This window comes from Neophocaena asiaeorientalis, unplaced genomic scaffold (genome assembly GCF_003031525.2).
Source record: "Neophocaena asiaeorientalis asiaeorientalis breed wild unplaced genomic scaffold, Neophocaena_asiaeorientalis_V1.1 scaffold491, whole genome shotgun sequence".
Taxonomy (NCBI): Eukaryota; Metazoa; Chordata; class Mammalia; order Artiodactyla; family Phocoenidae; genus Neophocaena; species Neophocaena asiaeorientalis.
The window spans coordinates 580,143-598,009 of NW_020185318.1; the positions used below are offsets into that span (position 1 = coordinate 580,143).

General features: G+C 39.7%; 1 protein-coding gene across 1 annotated transcript in view; it reads left to right on the forward strand.

Moving 5' to 3' along the window:
- Positions 1 to 1,456: 1,456 nt before the first annotated feature.
- Positions 1,457 to 17,867, forward strand: part of LOC112392146 (X-linked interleukin-1 receptor accessory protein-like 2) — a gene marked incomplete at its 3' end in the record, with an annotated part of 51,923 nt that continues 35,512 nt past the window's right edge. The window contains exons 1-2 of the mRNA XM_024733687.1: positions 1,457 to 1,562; positions 2,995 to 3,268. Coding sequence (XP_024589455.1) covers positions 1,457 to 1,562; positions 2,995 to 3,268 — 380 coding nt within the window. The remainder of the gene's footprint in view (positions 1,563 to 2,994; positions 3,269 to 17,867) is intronic.

Consider the following 17,867-nt stretch of genomic DNA (forward strand, 5'->3'; position numbering starts at 1 on the left):
ATGGATGGAAAATATTTTTTAAATTTGCAGAAAGTTTCACAAAGAGAAACTTGAATTTCCTGCACACTGGCAATTTTTACATTGCATTTACAACTACATCACATTTACATTGTATTAGCTATTATAAGTAATCTAGAGATGATTTAAAGTATATCAGAAGGTATATGTAGGTTATATGCTACTACTAAGTCATTTTATATAAGGGACTTGAGCATTCACAGGTGTTAATATCCATGGGGCTCCTGAAACCAATCCCCTGCAGATACTGAGGTATGACTATACTAAGAGAAAAGAATAAAGGAATAACGTTTGGAAATTGTTGTCCTTATTATTGAATATCTATTCTCTGTCTATTGACTACTTTGTAACTAAAGACTCCCTCTCTGCTACCTAAAGCAAGGGAACAGAACAAAAGGAATCATAAATTTATTAAGTCAAATACATTTTGCTCAGCTAGTACCTAGAAGGAAATGAATTCTCAGTGTACTCGCAAGTTCCGTATGACAAAGCTAGTTGTAATGGCAGTTAAATGTCTTCAACTGCCTTTGAACATGATGGTTGTGTCCCAGGAGCAGATTTTTGATTATTTTCTATACCAGCCATGTCCTGTCACTAATGGGATAAACCAGCCTGTTAAACATTGTACAGGTGTAGATTATGCAACAGATTGTTTAGAGGGAAGTAACTAAGGGGATTTAGTGTGCAAATGAAAAAAAATTCCAGATTTTTTTTTCTAACAAGTAGGTAGTTATAGAGGTTTGAAACTACTTCACCAAGACAAATTTGTTAATTCAGAAACACTTGCTGTGCATCTTAGGGTTAGGAGAAAACAAAAACTGGAATATTAAGGAGTTTAAAAAAAATTTATCCCCATATTTTCTTTCTATTAACAAACTTTTAAAATAAAGCTATGAGAAAAAACATATTCTCAAAAAAAACAGTTTCCTCTCAGTTGTGTTAATGCATGGGAACAGTATCACAAATAATTCTTAAAAAGGAATAATATAAAATTAATTTAAAGATGATAAAACAATAAATATTAAAATTGCATTTAATACAGAGATGTATCATCAGTAATTTACCATGACCCAGAAAGTTTAACGAATGCAGATTTCCCCCTCTCTGTTCTTGACAGTTGTGAGAATGACAAATGACAGGTAAACAACTGATACTTGGGAGTGAATAAAAAATCCCCCCAGGAGATAGCCAGATATCAGTACGTACTTAGTCCAATTCAGATGTACCTTCTTGACTTCAGCAGTGCACAGTGGTCATCAAAATTCATAGTGATGAATCTGGTGCCCTGTGAGTACTCAAAGTTCAAATGCCCTTCATTATAAATTTAGGATGAGTTATTTATTTGGTTATTGATTTATTTCTAATGAATACTTCACATACTATAAGAGGATTTGAGGCAACTTATAATAAAAGCTCCTATGCAGCAAGGCAGTGAAAAATGAAGTCACAAAGAGACATCAGAAACCACAGAGTTCAAAAACTTTCTTGGGCCATAGACGCCTTTGAAGATCTGATAAAGAGCTGTGGAACATCTCTTCAGAAAAGTATAGCTATGCAAATAGGCACAACCTTGAAGTCTCTCCAGGCACTCTGCCCCTGGGTGTCCTTGAACCCCAGGTCAAGAACCCCTTATGTAGAGAAAGCAAAATCCTGAGGTAAGATAGTTATTTCACTTGAGCATTGCATTTAGCTCTGAGCTTCCTGTCAACTGAGGTTAAAAGATAAACGCACTGGGTTGCAGAGTTCTCAACATCTAAAAAAGGAAGCAGATCAGTTCACAGAATGATAAGCGAAACATATAATTTTAAAATGACAGTGTTTATACAGTTTATGAAAGGATTATTTTATAAAGGGTAATCAAGTAATATAATGTAGCACAATTTGATGAAATTCTTTGAAAATCAGCAATTGGAGGTAGAATAACTATGCTAATTGTATTGATTAGCATATAAAATTAGCATATAAAATTAGCCACAGTGTCTCATTTCCAACCCTTCTGGAAAAGAGAGAATTTATTGTATATGTCCTTCTTTAATGGTAGATTTACCCACCTAATATTATTTGATTAAACTTGACATTAATATAATATATTCCCATGAGCGCACACCAGCTGAGCAGCAAGGGAGATCTAAGGGTATAAAAAGAAACTGAAGTGTGATTAAATATCTGCTATTAGTAGGTCATACCATGGAAAACTGGCATGTAGATAATGGCAAATAATCATTTTAGGTACCCACTGCTTCCAACCCAGGCATCTACTTTCTCAAAGGCAAATAAATAAAACAATGGTTCCTGTTACAATTACAGGCAGAGGCAGTATAGGATAGTGGTTAAGAACAGAGTCTTGGGAATCAGAGACTGGTTTTCCACCACTTATTAGCTCTGTGTCCATAGGCAAAGTTGCTGAACTTTTCTGTGTCTCAGTTTTCTCATCTATAACATAAGAATAATAGAAGGGTCAATCTCAGGACTGCTCCTAGGCTCTATATGGGTCCTAAGGAAATCTTTGTTTTGTGGGGCTCCTGTCTATATAAACAATTTGAGTCGCCAAAAATCAACATGTCAGTGTCATTGTAGCCATCCAATATCACAAAATTCTATTAAGTGGATGCCTCGTGACTGGCAGGAGTGATCCACTGGAATTGATATCTATCTGTGGGGCCCCAGGAAAACCCCATAGGCGTGAGTGCTGGAGCTCCTTGGAAGATCTAGTCAACCCAAAGTTTACTGCAGAGGACTGGAAATACCCCAAAGGCACAGGGCTAGGGCAGGAATCCTGCTTGTCCAGGTCTAAGGAGGATACTGATCTATCTCATAGGATCACTGGGAAGATTGAATGAGGTAATCTATGTAAAGCGTGTGACTCAGTGTCTAGCTCATAGCAAGTCCTCAGTATGTGTTGGCAATAATTGTTGCTCTTCTCATTATTGTCAACAATGCTCACTACATCTCATGCCCAATCTGGTTTTCTTTCAGTGGATGGCTGCATTGACTGGTCAGTGGATCTCAAGACATATATGGCTTTGGCAGGTGAACCAGTCCGAGTGAAATGTGCCCTTTTCTACAGTTACATTCGTACCAACTATAGCATGGCCCAGAGCACTGGGCTCAGGCTGATGTGGTACAAAAACAAAGGTGATTTGGAAGAGCCCATCATCTTTTCAGAGGTCAGGATGAGCAAAGAGGAAGATTCAATATGGTTTCACTCAGCTGAGGCGCAAGACAGTGGATTCTACACTTGTGTTTTAAGGTAAGTGCTGTGTGAAAACTGCTCAATGTCATGGGTGGTAGTCTTGCTTTGGGACTGGAGTGTGTATGGGTGTGCCTCATGTTATACAGTGGATATATTCTTGAAAGGCTGCAGTGCATGTGAAGCTTCAATAAATTCAATTCTAATTATTTATTGGAACAATATAGCAAGTTCTTATCACATTTTGATAAAATAAGATTCCCATTTACTATGTATTCTCATTTAATTCAGAAAATTTTGTGATTCGTTTATTTCCCAACTCCACCCCTGCTCCAGGGTCTTATATAGATGGTCCCTGACTTAATTATGGTTGGACTTAGAATTTTGCAACTTTACGATGGTGCAAAAGTGACACACATTCAGTAGAAACCTCACTTTGGATTTTGAACTTTTTCCAGGCTATCAGTATGCGGTATGATATTATCTTATAATGCTGGGCAGTGGCAGGCAGTAAACTGCAGCTCCCAGTCAGCCAAGTGATCATGAGGTAAACAACTGATACACTTAAAATCACTCTGTCCCCATACAACCATTCCATTTTTCACTTTTAGTACAGTATTCAATCAATTACATGAAATATGCATACTTTATTATAAAATAGACTTTGAATTAGATAATTTTGCCCAACTGCAGGCTAATGTAAGTGTTCTGACCACATTTAAGGTAGGCTAGGCTAAGCTATGATGTTCGGTAGGTTAGGTGTATTAAATGCATTTTTGACTTAAGATATTTTCAGTTTACTATGGGTTTATCGGGACATAACTCCAATTGTTAGTACAGGAAGATCTGTATTAAAAATTGTTTTTGCATATCTGGCTATGAAAATGACCTAAAGTATCATTTAGGTCAGGGCCTTTCCTTTCTTATTGATGGAAAATAGCTTCAAATGCTTCTGGTGAAATTCTTCATGGGATTTACAATGTGAATTTGAGTCTATTGTATCTAAATATTCAACATGGGACCCTGTAAGCACATGGTCATCCTGTGTTCCTATATACTATTCTGGGAAGATACCACAGACACAGTTCCTACTTGCAAGAAGTTTACAGTGAAAAGCAGTCTGTTTTATCCCCAGTGATTCCACAGTATGCCCTTCCTCCCCCCTCCATCCCAGTGTCAGGATCTAGGATCTCAAATCTCAGATAGAGACTGCATTAGGTGTTGAAGTAAGTAGCTGAGGTGACCTTTAAACCACTCTTCAATACTGCCATTTTAGAAGTGTCTGATCTTGCTCACCAGGGACCTGCACTCTACTGTTTGATTTTACCTTCTTGGAAATGCAGACCCTTCCATTTTTGTTTCCTGTGGACTTTGTCTGATGCCAAAGCTATGTCACCTCTTCATCAAAAGCACTTGGAGGCCCCTGGTGTGGCCTCATTGTTCAAAAGGGCAGGAGAACAAGGTGGTATATAAATAGAAAACCTTCTTGATGCTCTAAGAATCACTTTTGTATGTATATTGGGAGGAAGCGTTGGGGGAGCAAGTTTAGTCTCTTTGCAGTGGGCAAAAGCCCCAGGATATTGGCAAAAATAGCAATCATTCTGATCACACCCTTAGCAATAATCAGTATTTTCACCTCCTTGGACAGCTCTTGGCAGAAATGAGAAGTGGGTGTAATTCGGTTCCACTGTCTGACACTCTGTTCTTTACAGTGCTGCTACTCTCTCCCTGCTTACACCCTCTTCATTCCCACCCTCATTAAATCCTGCCAATCTAAAATAGATCTCTTTTCCTCCCCCTATTCCATTTGCTCTGTTTGTTTTGTTTTCACAAATTTAAAATTTTATTTGTAGAGCATCAGCCTACTATATACAGGTGCTATACTTATAATGAATTATTGAATTAATTACTGCTTACTTCCCCTGCCCTGCTTATTTCCCCAGTCTGGCTATCTCTCCTTTCTTCCTTCCTCTCCTCTCACCCATTCCCCTACCCTGAGAAATGCTAACAATATAGTGTGTATCCTTGCATACCTTCCCCTTATTCTTTTAATTATACAAGCATATCTACATGGGGATTTCTCCTCACTGTTTTACAAAATAAAAAGAGAGTTACATATTTCCATGCATTTTCTCTCCTTATTAAAAATACATAGTGGAAATATTTACAAGTCAATTGATAGAGAGCTCACTCATCCTTTTAAGTACATAATATTCGGTGTTGTTTAATAGTCTATGATACCACAATTTAGTCAATCATTTCATTATTGATGTGCATATACTTTGTTTCCAGTGCTTTTGTCCCTATAAAAAGTGCTGCAATTAAAACTCCCAATTTGCTTTTAAATACACTTCTAAATTTTAGAACAGTTTTAGATTTACAGAATTATTGCAAAGATAGTACAGAAAGTTCCTGTATGCCCTACACCCATATTCCCCTAGTATTAACATTTTCCATGACTGTGATACACTTGTTACAACTAATATACCAATAGTGATACATCATTATTAACTAAAGTCCACATTTTATTCAGCCTTCCTCAGATTTTCCTTAATGCCCTTTTTCTGTTCCAGGATTCCATCTGGGATATACCCCCCCTTGCATTTGATCTTCGTGTCTCCTTAAGCTCCTTTTGGCCGTGGTGGTTTCTCAGACTCTCCTTGTTTCTGATGACCTTGACAGTTTGAGTAGTACTATTCAGATATTTTGTAGAATGTCCCTCAATTGAGATCTATGTGATTTTTTTTCATGTTTATACTGGGGTAATGTGTTTTGGGGAGAAAGAACACAAAGATACAATAGTATTTTCATCACATCATAACAAGGATGTGGAGTATCAGTATGCTTTTCCATTGTTGATATTGATCAGCTGGCTCAAGATAGTATTTGTCTTTCTCCACTATAAAGTTGTTCTTTCTTCACTCCCTTTTCAAACTGCCCTCTTTGGAAGAAAGTAGTTATTCACAGTCCATGCATAAGGAGTGGTAGTTATGCTCCACTTCATTAAGACCAAAGTATCTACATAAAATTATTTAGAATTCTTCTGCATGAGATATTTGGTTTTCTCTCCCACTTATTTATTTATTCAATCATTTATTTATATCACGATGGACTCATGGATATTTATATTATACATTGGGTAATAATCCAATGCAATTGTATTTTCTGGGTCAAATTTATCCACCTTTGACCACTGGGAGCTCTTTCAGTTGGTACATCTGTCCCTCTGACATAATCTCCTCATTGTTTTATGTTGTTGTCTGTTTGTTTGTTTAGTATTTTCTTATATTTCAGCACTCTAAGATGTTCCAGGCTTATCTTCTTATTTACTTTTTTCTTTGCGGTACGCGGACTTCTCACTGTTGTGGCCTCTCCCGTTGCGGAGCACAGGCTCCGGATGCGCAGGCTCAGTGGCCATGGCTCACGGGTCCAGCCGCTCCGTGGCATGTGGGATCTTCCCGGACCGGGGCACGAACCTGTGTCCCCTGCATCAGCAGGCGGACTCTCAACCACTGCACCACCAGGGAAGCCCCAGGATTATCTTATATATTCCCTGCCCTCAGTCCTAGAATCAGCCATTTTCCCAAGGACCCTTGATTCCTTTTAATGAAGAATGATATTAGACACCAAAATTTGGGTGCTAGGTGTGCTCTTTGCTACTGGGGAATTGTCGCTTCTAGGCCCGCTCAGCTGACAGCCTATTTTGCTTTTAAACAAAGCCTTGTAATACCTCATACACAAGGGGGATTTCCCAATGCCCCTGAAATCCTTTCCTATAGGTGGCCCCCTCTTTCAAGTATATATTAGATTGACCTTACTTGTATTTTTTGTAGATATCATCTAAGTCAGTAATTCTCACCTCACATCTAGATCAGTAGAAGAGAAAAGAGTGGTATTCCACTGAGCAGAGGCTTAGATGCAAGCATAGGTGGCGACCTCTTTTATTCGTGCAGCAGGTCTTAGGGAACGATTGGGACTGATGGGGTGGGGGAAATTTTGAATATTATCCCTCATGTGTGTCTTGGTAAGGATAAAAAGTATTTGGGAATCACTGTTCTAAAGGATGCAACCGTCTTTTGTCAACTCAGAGATATAGAAATCTCTTTCAGAATGGCAAGAGAGTGACATCTATAGTGAAAAAGGCTCTGAATTTGGCAATGTCTATGTCACCTAAAATCCCAAATTTGATACTATTTTAAGGTAATTATGGAATGATTTTTCTATGCTTTATCGACCTCATTAAAAGTTGCTCTATGGATTTCAGTGTGGTTAAAAATGCAGTTATGAAATATTTAGTAATATGCTCCACCCATTTAAGTCACAGCAAGAAAGGTTTACTGTATGTGACCTTTCAGTAGCCAATTACTCATTTTTGTGTTTTTCTTTGGCCAGTCTCAAGAGTGATTACTTGAATTTCTCAGCATGTCGGTGGGTTAGTGATAGAGGAATGGTGGAGAAGTGAGTCATATTTTGAGAGCTGTGCCAATCCAAGAATTACTGTCTACTCCCCTTTCCACTCAAATCTTTTCAGTGGAGGCACTTAGTAGAATAAAAATGATGAGAGTAATCTTATCTGACACAATCCCCCATATCACTTTCTCAACAACTTGGAACAAGGGGTGACTTAAGCTGTGGATGAAGATAGGTGTATTCCTATAATCCTGAATTGAATTCACAGATTTTGAAAAGAGTGATTAAATATAATTGAATATCTGCAGAAACCTGTGTGTTTGGGGATGATGATGGCCAAGTGCAGAGAATCAGTCATAAGTTCAAAACTATCATGACTATTTACCTCTCCAATGAAGTAAATGGAATAAGGAACCCTCTTCTTAAACAGGAAGATAACCCAACTATTTTTGGTCTTTAGTAATCATTGAAATAAATGAGGTTCTCAAAATCTGACTGCCTTACAAACTCCTTCTAAAGGGTTCTTTAATGCATTTACACAGTTCTGAGGCATGACATTTGCTTTGCTATTCATCACATTGAGTGATTATTACTCTAGCAAAACAACATTACCAGAAGAATTGAGGGGAGTTGGAGATATTTGAAACAAGAAATGTAGTATGTATCAATAGCTAATTTTTGAATCTGTACAATGAGTACATGAGGATTCATTACATTTTTTATTTTTGAATATATTTGAAATGTTCCATAATTAAAAAGAATAAGAAATAAATATAAGTATACTGTAATTTTGCCTGATTTTGATGGCTCTTAAATGATCCTGACTTAAAAGTGCCTATGTAGCATCTATTAAACAAGTCTTATATTTCAGTCAACAGTCACGGGACTTGCTTTATGCCATATTGCAAGGAAACTTTTTACATGATCAGCACGTTTAGCACAGTTGAGCATCCCTTCTTTTTGATATGTCCTTTACCTGAGTTCCAGAGAATCACACCCTCCTAGTTTTCCTCTTATTTCATCAGTTATCCTTTCTGAAGTTCCTTTGCTGACCCCTCATATTCCCCCTGACCTCTTAATATTAGAGGGCCCTTAGGGCTTGGTCCTTAGGTTTTTTCATCTCTACCCATGCTCCCTCCCTCCATAACCTGTTTATACAGCCTTATAGTTTTATATACCATCTGTACACTGGTAACTTCAACATGTATACCTTCCAGCTCAGATCTCTCTGCAGTCTTTTTTATCCAACAGACTTTTCAGCAACTCCACTTGTGTCAAAACCAATATGTCCAAAACCGAACTCCTGATCTTCCTCCTATCTTATCATTGGTTCCTAGAAAGTAAACCCTGGGGCAAAAAGCTAATATGTTTTAGGGAGTGTAATCCCAGAAAAACAGGAGTGAAGGAAAAGGAAAGTGAGGCAGGGAGAAGGAAAGGTATTGTGACAAATGATCCAGGAGGAGAAATGGGGAACAATTTATTTCTCAGCTCCCATCTCCCATTGTTCAAGGGGTTATTCCACAGGGTCTTAACCACCTTGAATTTTGCGGATTGCATAATCCGTGCCTTCCATACCACTGCTGGCCCAAGCCAAGGTCTCTTATCTCTCTTGTTACAATAAACTCCTAATTCATTTCTCTGCTTTCTCACATCTCCCTTCAATCTATTCTTTTTTTTTTTTTTTTTTTGGGGGATGCACCACCAGGGAAGCCCCAGAGTGGTCTTTTAAAAACATAAGGCACCTACGTCTGTGTTCTGTTCTGCTCAAGACCTCCTAATGGCTTCTCATTTCATTTGGAATAAAAGCCAAGTCCTTACTAGGGCCCTGGAGGTGATCTAGTCCCTGGTACCATTCTAACTACTACTTTCCCATTCTTATCTCTTTGGCTTACTCTACTCCAACCTCTCTGACCTCCTTGCTGTTTTTCAAACATGTCAAGTATACTCCATCCTTAGGGTTTTTTCACTGGCTCTTCCCTCTGTCTAGAATGTTTTCCTCTTCTATACTCACGTGACCAACTCCCTCATTTCCTTCAATTGTATAATTTCTTCTATTCTAATCTTATCAGTGGGCCTTCCTTGACTACCTTATTGGTAATATTAAGGTTCTCTTTCACTCAGTCCCCATCTTCTGTACTGATACTTGCCTTCTTCTATTTTTTCTGTTTCCATAGCAATTATCACCTTTTATTATATATATAATATATATAACTTATGTATTATATTTATTGTTTTTATTTGTCTAGTTCCCCATGCTAGAATGTAAGGTTCTTAAGAACAGAGATCTTTGCCTTTTTGTTGTTGTTGTTCACTAATACATCTCAAGGGCCTAGAATAGTGTGTGGCACATAGTAGACACTCAATAAATAAATAATGAATGAATGAGCTATTTTCCAGTTAAAGTCAGGTAGCTGCCTGACAGATATAAATTATTTTTACCGTTTAAGAATGTAGGACAAAATATTGCCAGAGCTTCTGATTTTTTAAAGAAAAACTTTAAATCTGAATAATTATGTGAAATTTCTCAAATTTAAAAATTTTCAGGGCTCTCCTCCCAAAAATGTCCCTACTCAGATTCAACCAGTGGATTCACAGTTGGCAAACTCTGAACTACTAAATTCTAACTCTAACATTAACCTAGGGAGTGATGGTATATTATAATTGTGTGACCTGTGCCTTGCTTTCCTAACCTGGAAAATGAAGATTAATTTGTTTACTCAGCTTAAGATACATTGAACACTTGTTTTAGGTGTTTGGTATGTAGCATTAAAGAAAACAGATTAAAGTTCCTATTCTCCTGGAAATTACCTTCTAGAGTGGGGGAAACATACAAATAACAAATTCACAAGACTACATTGGGTAATGTGTATGATGAGAATAAAAAAAAAATAGAAGGGTCATGTTGCAGGAGTAACTGGGAGGCCATTTTTGGTTAAGTGGTCTAGAGGGCCTCCCAGAGAAAGGGACTTATCAGCTGAGATATGCATGAAAGGAAGGAACCAGCCTTGTGAAGATCTATAGGAACAGTGTTCCAGTCAGAGTGAACAGCAAGTGCAAAGGTCATGAAACAGGAACAGGCTTTTTATATTCAAGGAAGCTAAAGAAGGCCAGTCTGGATGGAGTGCAGTGAGCTGGAGGAAAATGGTACTGGATGAGGCTGGAGAGGCAGGCAGAGGCCAGATCCTTTTGCATATTGTGGTCTAGGATAAAAATTGATTTTTTTTAGTAATCAGGGGCAAAGGGAATGTTGTATTTTGTCTGTTTGTTTTAAACTGGGGAGTAACATGATCAGATTTCCACTTTAAAAAGATCACTCTGGCTGCCCTGGTGGGAAGGGACTGTAGAGAGACAAACAAGGAGACAAAGTTTGGACGGAATTGTGTTATTTGAACAGATATGTGATGGTAAGCTTGGATTGGGGTGGTAACTTGGAGATGGGCAGAAGTGAATGCGTTCTAGATATGCACTGAAGGATGAGCACCAGGACATACTGATGCACTGGATGTGAGAAACGGGAGACATAGTTGAGTAAAGTATGACTCAAGTGTTTCTGACTTAAGCAGTTGAGTGAATCATGGTGCTAGTAACTGAGATAAGAGAAGGCCTGGAGAGGAGCAAGGATAACAGTGTCTACCTCAGGGAATGCTGACAAGCACTTAGCACCAATGCTGACACAGAGTAAGCACTCAACACATTATCTCTTATTTCTACTTTTACTACCACTACCGTTGTTACTACTATCTATGATTTTTAGCCCTTATTATATGGCAAACACTGTGATAATCCTCAGTAACCCTATGAGGTAGGTCATATTATTGAAGGTGATAAAACTGATATTCATAGAGGTTAAAGAACTTGTCCCGTGATACACGGCTCGTAAATAATGGAGCTAAGACTTGAACCCAGGTCTACCTAGCTCATGCACATAATCAGTTTTCTCTACCGTCTTTTTGTTTATTACCTATGTTTACTATTCTTTGTAGGTACCTGTATCTGTATATCATAACAAATGAGATATGGTTAATTCCTGTTTGTAGAAAGTTCTGTGATTCCGTCTGTTTTCAGGTTCCATGGTGTACAGTATTGTCTGGAGATGAGGATGGAATCTACTGATTAAAGGTGGACAACAGAAGACAGTGAAATAGAGATCCTAAATTCATGAAAAGTGAGGATCAAGTTAAAGCAGAAATGTCCAGAGTTAAAAAACCAGACTACTTGTCTTACAAAGTGTGAAACCCTTTGCAATCATTTATCAGTTTCCAAACATTATACAGAAGTGCTTAAAAGTTGTTTGCTACCAAAGAAAAGGGATGGAGGAAACTTGTTGGACGTATGTCCTTAATTGGCTTTCTTTTGTCCATTTACTCTCACTCCCAAACCTGCAAGGTATAAGATTCACGATGAATCAATTAGAGAAGCATATACATCAGTCTGTGACAAAGTACTGGAATGAATATAATCAGGTGTATAAATACATGGCTATGTTTTTCAAGAACTTATTGCATGTAACTACTTCCCTCCATTTACCCTAAAGGTATTTCATAGAAGTAGAAAATTGAAGTGCATTCCTTCCTGAGTACAGTTTTATATTATTTTGTTTATTTTGAATAAAAGTGATATTTTTCAGCTGATATCATTTCAGGTCTCAGGTACCTATTTTTCACTAAACAAATATTTACTGAGCACCTATTCTATAAAAGCTACCAAAAAAGGCAAAATCAAATGACAGGGCTCCTGCCTCCTAACAAATTTAAAGGGGAATTAGGACATATATACAAATTACAAGCAAACAAGTATAACTCAAGTAAAAGAGAGGATCCCATATGGCTCATCAGAGAATTGTATCCTAGGAAACAGTCCAGCAAATAAACATAATTTTAAAAGTTTGAATATTTAGGTATTTAATGTAGTCCTTTGAAAAACATCAAGGGGAAACCAGTCTGTATCCCCTACCCCGGCAACATTTGAAATCATCTTTTCCCATTACTTTCATGCTCAATATTTATTACATAAGGCAGCTGCCCAGAAACCTCTCTCATCACTCCTCATTCTCATTCCCAACTAAAAAACTCACCCTGGAATGCATCCCCTGCAAGTTTTTCCTCTTTTTGTCCTTTTTCGTCTTCTGTCACTTCTTTTTTTTCCTTGCAAGTAGTTCTTGTTCCCCGTTCTAATATAATTTAATTAAACTAGCATTACTCCTTGCAATTTTTCAGCTCTTTCTTCCCTACACCTATTCTGCACATTAAAAGCCCAGATACTGATCTGGCACACCAAGAATCTCCATAGAAGTTGCTGAATTTGGAGAGACCCCTGCAGCCAAAAAGAGGATTATCTCTGGAGGGCAGGGAGAAGGGGAAAACTGCCGATGCTAACTTCCTGTCTTTTATTCCATCACACATGAGAGGAAGTGAAAAGTGCTATAAGAAAGATGGAGATAAAGTAGTAGTAGAGAGTAAGGAAAAATAGCTTTTGACTTATAGAATCATGGTGTTTGAGATGGTTCTTGATGATCTAAACAGGGGGCAATAGTAGAGGAATTACCAGGCAGATGAAGCAGTGTTCAGAGCAAGGATGCAGTAAAACATGGGTTATGTCCAGAGGAAAGCAGGGAGGTCAGTGTGGCTGGAACCTGCATTTATCAAGGCATTTTTTTCTAAATATGAACATAGCAATAACTAACCCTTGCTTTTTAGAGGTTTCAGATATATTTTTGGAATGTGAGACTTTAACACATCGACCAATTCTTAGAAAATAAGATAAAGGACAGAACTAATGAGCACCTTAACATGCAGTCAGATAATAATGCATGTTTTTAACAGGTGCTGTTTCCATGGAGAAAATGGAATATTTAAAGGGAGTAAATTCCCTTCTATGACTCTACCCTTAATAACAAAGGAGATGCTGCTGACCTCAGCATTATCAGTCAGAACATGCACTCCAACTAGTTTTCTCAGGGATGGGAACGAATTCATATGGAGCCATCCCCACTCTCTTGCCACTCTGAAGAATGATCCACCTTGGCAAGATAGCTGGTTAAGGTTCAGTGGGTACAGTCTCTATGGCTATGAAACGGAGAAAAGCCAAGTAGGATGGTGATGTGTAGTTCCACTCCAGGGCCTTGATCTCAATAAAACAAGACACAGATTAACATGAATCTACACACACTCATTTCCAGACTGGATCATACTCTTCAATATTAAGGCAATATAGAGATGCCATATGCATTTTTTATTTTTCAGCCCCATTACCCTGCCCCCTCCCAACACCTTTCTCTGACTCCCTGTAAAGGAGAGCAGTCCCTCTCCCCTTCCTCCCTCCCTCCCTCCCTATCTTTTCTTTGGTCTATCTCTTCCATTTTAACTGGGTCTAAAACTTACCCCTGGACTACCCCCTCACACAGTTTCTACACGCATAGAGCAGGCTTTCCATACATGTGGGTTACTGACTTACTGGATGTAACCCTCAGATCATTAGGGTCTGCGGATTTTTAATTTGGTCGCATGAAATCTTTTTTTTTCTAATATGTTAAATTTTACCAATAGAAACAGCAGGAAGGCACTTATTATGAGATGACAGTGCAAAGAATGATGCTGGGAACATCAGTATTTTATAGCATGGTGCAATGTCACAGAAAATTCTAAATTTTAAGACATTTAGGGAAATTTCTTATTATGTAGTTTTGTTGTATTATATAAACACTCTGGCAAACTTTCGACTTTGATCCCACATGACATAAAACAAACATTGAAAAGCATTGTTGTTTCTAAATAAAATATGACTTATTTTTACTTTCCATTGCTTTAGAGACAGGTGTAGCCATGTTTGACTGCCCAGTGTGTGGACAGGTCATTTGAAAGAGAGTGGTCAACAGAAACACCTTCGCTATTCATTCCCTTTCACTACTTTGTTTGTCATTATCTCAAGCCCAGAGAGGCTCACTACCATTTTTCTAGATATAAAAATCAATGACTTTGACCAAACTATTGGCACCTATGAAATTTCCATTCCCTTCACTTGCCCACTGAAGCTGGGTCTTTCTTCCAGCAACATCGTTTTTACAGCTGTCTTACTCTTGAGCTGCTCATCTATGCATGCAAGCACAAGGGCTCAAAGGCCAAGTCATATCACCTCTGTTGGATCTGTTGAGGATATTCAGTGGTAGAAGTGGAATTAACTTTATTAACTCCTTTCCTCTGGATGTATGGAGGGGAAAAAAAACCTTTATATTGGGTGTGATACACAAAATCATTAAAATGTCAGTATCTTCCCTTAATCCTATCAAACCCAAATCCAAACAAACCGAATCATTTACTGAAAAAAAAAAGTTATGAAAACAGTCTGTAACATAGAGATTTGTGTCTGGCGCCCCTTCTGGAACTACTCACCTTCCTTTCCAGTGCCCCCTCCTAGGCTCTTGTTGCAGTGCCCTTTGGTTTCCTTTCATTTGGGCCCAACTGGGCCCTCTGTGCAACCAGATGATCTTTTCTTTCCCCTTCCCCATTCCCCACTTATGGAAGTTATTCCTAAACGTGCCATTGTCCAGAAGCCCCCACCCTGACCTTTCCTTACTCACTCTCAGATCCCTAGTCTAAGGGACACACAGGCAGGAGCCCTCTTGGTTTCTCATCCCTTCGCGTCAGAGATCAGTGTCTGCTCTCTTCTCGTCCTGTCCCAAAGGAAGAGGTGGCCTTTCTAAATCTACCCAAGCCAGCAAATTAATTCTTCTTGTGTTTTGTATATTTGTAAACATTTAATTGTTTTACTTTCCTAACAAAGAAGTATATAAAGAAGTAAAAACCCTCTATCCTACTGCCCCTACCCTACTCCATTTTTCTGGAAAAAAAAGTTTTTTTCCAGAACATTTCTATGCTTACATAAATACATATATATGTGTGTGTGTGTGTGTGTGTGTGTGTGTGTGTGTGTGTATAGAAAAATCACATACACGCACAGAATAATGAATAATGTGGGGAGAGATTTTGTTTCACAAAAAAAACACAATTGGCCATCATATTTGTTTTCATTGAACAGTGCAGTGGACATGCCTCCAATACAGTATGCAGGATCTACTTCATTCTTTTACATATTTCTTGTGTTTTCAAGATTTCTGCAGCTATCTCCTTCCCTATGGCCCAAGTTTCTCCCATATTCAAAAGTACTCTCTCTCTCTCAGTCCTGTATCCTACTTCACTCCTTCCCTTCACAGTCAAAAGTCCCTGAAGAAGAGCCCCCCTTCACTGAGCACTTCCTCACTTTCACTCACTCCTCAGTCTTTGCACTTAGGCTTCTGCCGTCTTCGGCCCCCCCACTCCCCTGATCTGCTCAAAGATCAGACATGGCCAGACCCAGTGAACACTTTTCACCTCCCATCTTAGCGCCCCACCCCCTGCAGTCCTTAGCACTGCTGAACACACTCCCCTTGCAACTCTCTTCCCCCTGTCTCGACTACTCCTAAGTATTTCACTGTCTCCATGGTTCCCAATTAGGGGCGATTCTGCCCTCCAGTGAACATGTGGCAACACGTGGAGACATTTTTGGTTGTCACGATTTTCTGGGGGTGTGGGGTGTGCTACTGGCATCTACTGGGTAGAGGCCAGGGATTCTGCCAAACATCCTACAATTCACAGGACAGCCTCTGGAAATCTAGCCCCAACTGTCAGGAGTGCTGAAGCTGTGAAATCCTACTCTATAGGGATATAAATAAGCCCAAGGTTTCTGTCAAGTGCAGGCCCTTTAATAACTAGCTAGAGATCTGGCTCCAAATCCTGATAATGATTATGTATATCTGCCCCCAAAGGAGACAACTCAGAGTCACATCCAGCTGCTGCAGAAATATCCCAGAGTTAGAGTTAGGGTCAGGGCCATGAAAGCTTCAGTGACTAGGTTCACAGTCCCCAGTTAATGTTCAGGGCTCCTCCAGTTGTGTCTCAGTCTGGTCCAGGTATGACTCCTCAACATGTTTCCACCTGTGGGCTAAACCATACATTTAACCCCCATCAACACAGCTTAGTCTTCAGAGGGGGAGATGCAGACCATCCTCCCCCTCCCCCTTTCACCCTCTCCTTCTGAAAATTGATTTCACATCGGGGTATGTTCTATTCTACATTTCTGAATTCACAAGGAGCTTTGTAGCCAGACTCCTCTCCCACTGTTATCCTGGTGATGGGAGAGAGAAAATCTCAGGATGGCAAAATACTGTGGTCAGTGGTCTAGACCAGCAAACCCTCCAGGCACTGTCAAGTTGCTGACTAGCCTCCTTGGCAGTGGCACAAGTTCTCTGTTCAGATCTGTCCCCAGTTCTGCCCACTGGGGACTGGGGAGGATTCTCCTGTCATGGGGCTGAAAAACTATAGTAGTCCTCGTCTGCAGCTGGTGCTAGCGTCCTCTGTATGCAGCCCTGAAGGATTCCTTTAGGGGTGGCCCTGTTGTAAGCCAGGGGTTAACCCCAGGCCTGTTTCTCATGATATAACTCACCCAGAACATGAATGAGCTTCCTGTCCACTTCATTGCTGGAGACTTGGGATGCAGGAATCCCCACTACTCATCACTCCCTGATGCACCTCCCCTGCCAGTTCCAACATTTTCTTTGACGGTTTGTGGTTTGCAGCTGCTCTTCTGGTGTAAATTTCTGGCTTGGCAATAATCTGGTTGCCCAGACCAAGAACCCTGTGAAGTTAGCTTAAAGAAAAAAGGATCTGTGTAAAGTGGATTTTCACTCAGCACAACTGCAGGAAGTGAAAAGTGGTAGGGCTGACACTCTGCATGTCTGGGGTCATGGGATCAACTCCTCTCTGCTTCTCTGTCTCTCTGCTCCCTGGGGCCTCAGACTGTGGTTCTCTAAAGGGCACTAGGCCTTTGTAGAGCACACGGTTCTGTTCCCCCACAGCCAAGGCCAGGCCTCAGCTGTGGCCTCGGTGTCCATGACCCCGACCTTGCCCCCGACTCCCAGTGCCCCACTGCTTCATTGCCCGACACCACCCTGGCTATGCAATCTGCCCCACTGCTTCATTGCCCGACACCATCCTGGCTATGAAATCTGCCTCTCTGTTCAGATTCTCTAGTGTGAGGATCTGTTTGACTCAGGATGGGTCAAATGTCCACTCGTGCTCCAGTCATCTACAGTCTAGTTTCAGGGGTGGGGGGGGAAGCAGAGACAAGGGTGTTATATACTGTCTGCCCAGGTCCACCAGATGCTAGAGTTGGGGAGAGGCACACACAGAAGCGGCAGTAGTTCTGGGGTGTCTAT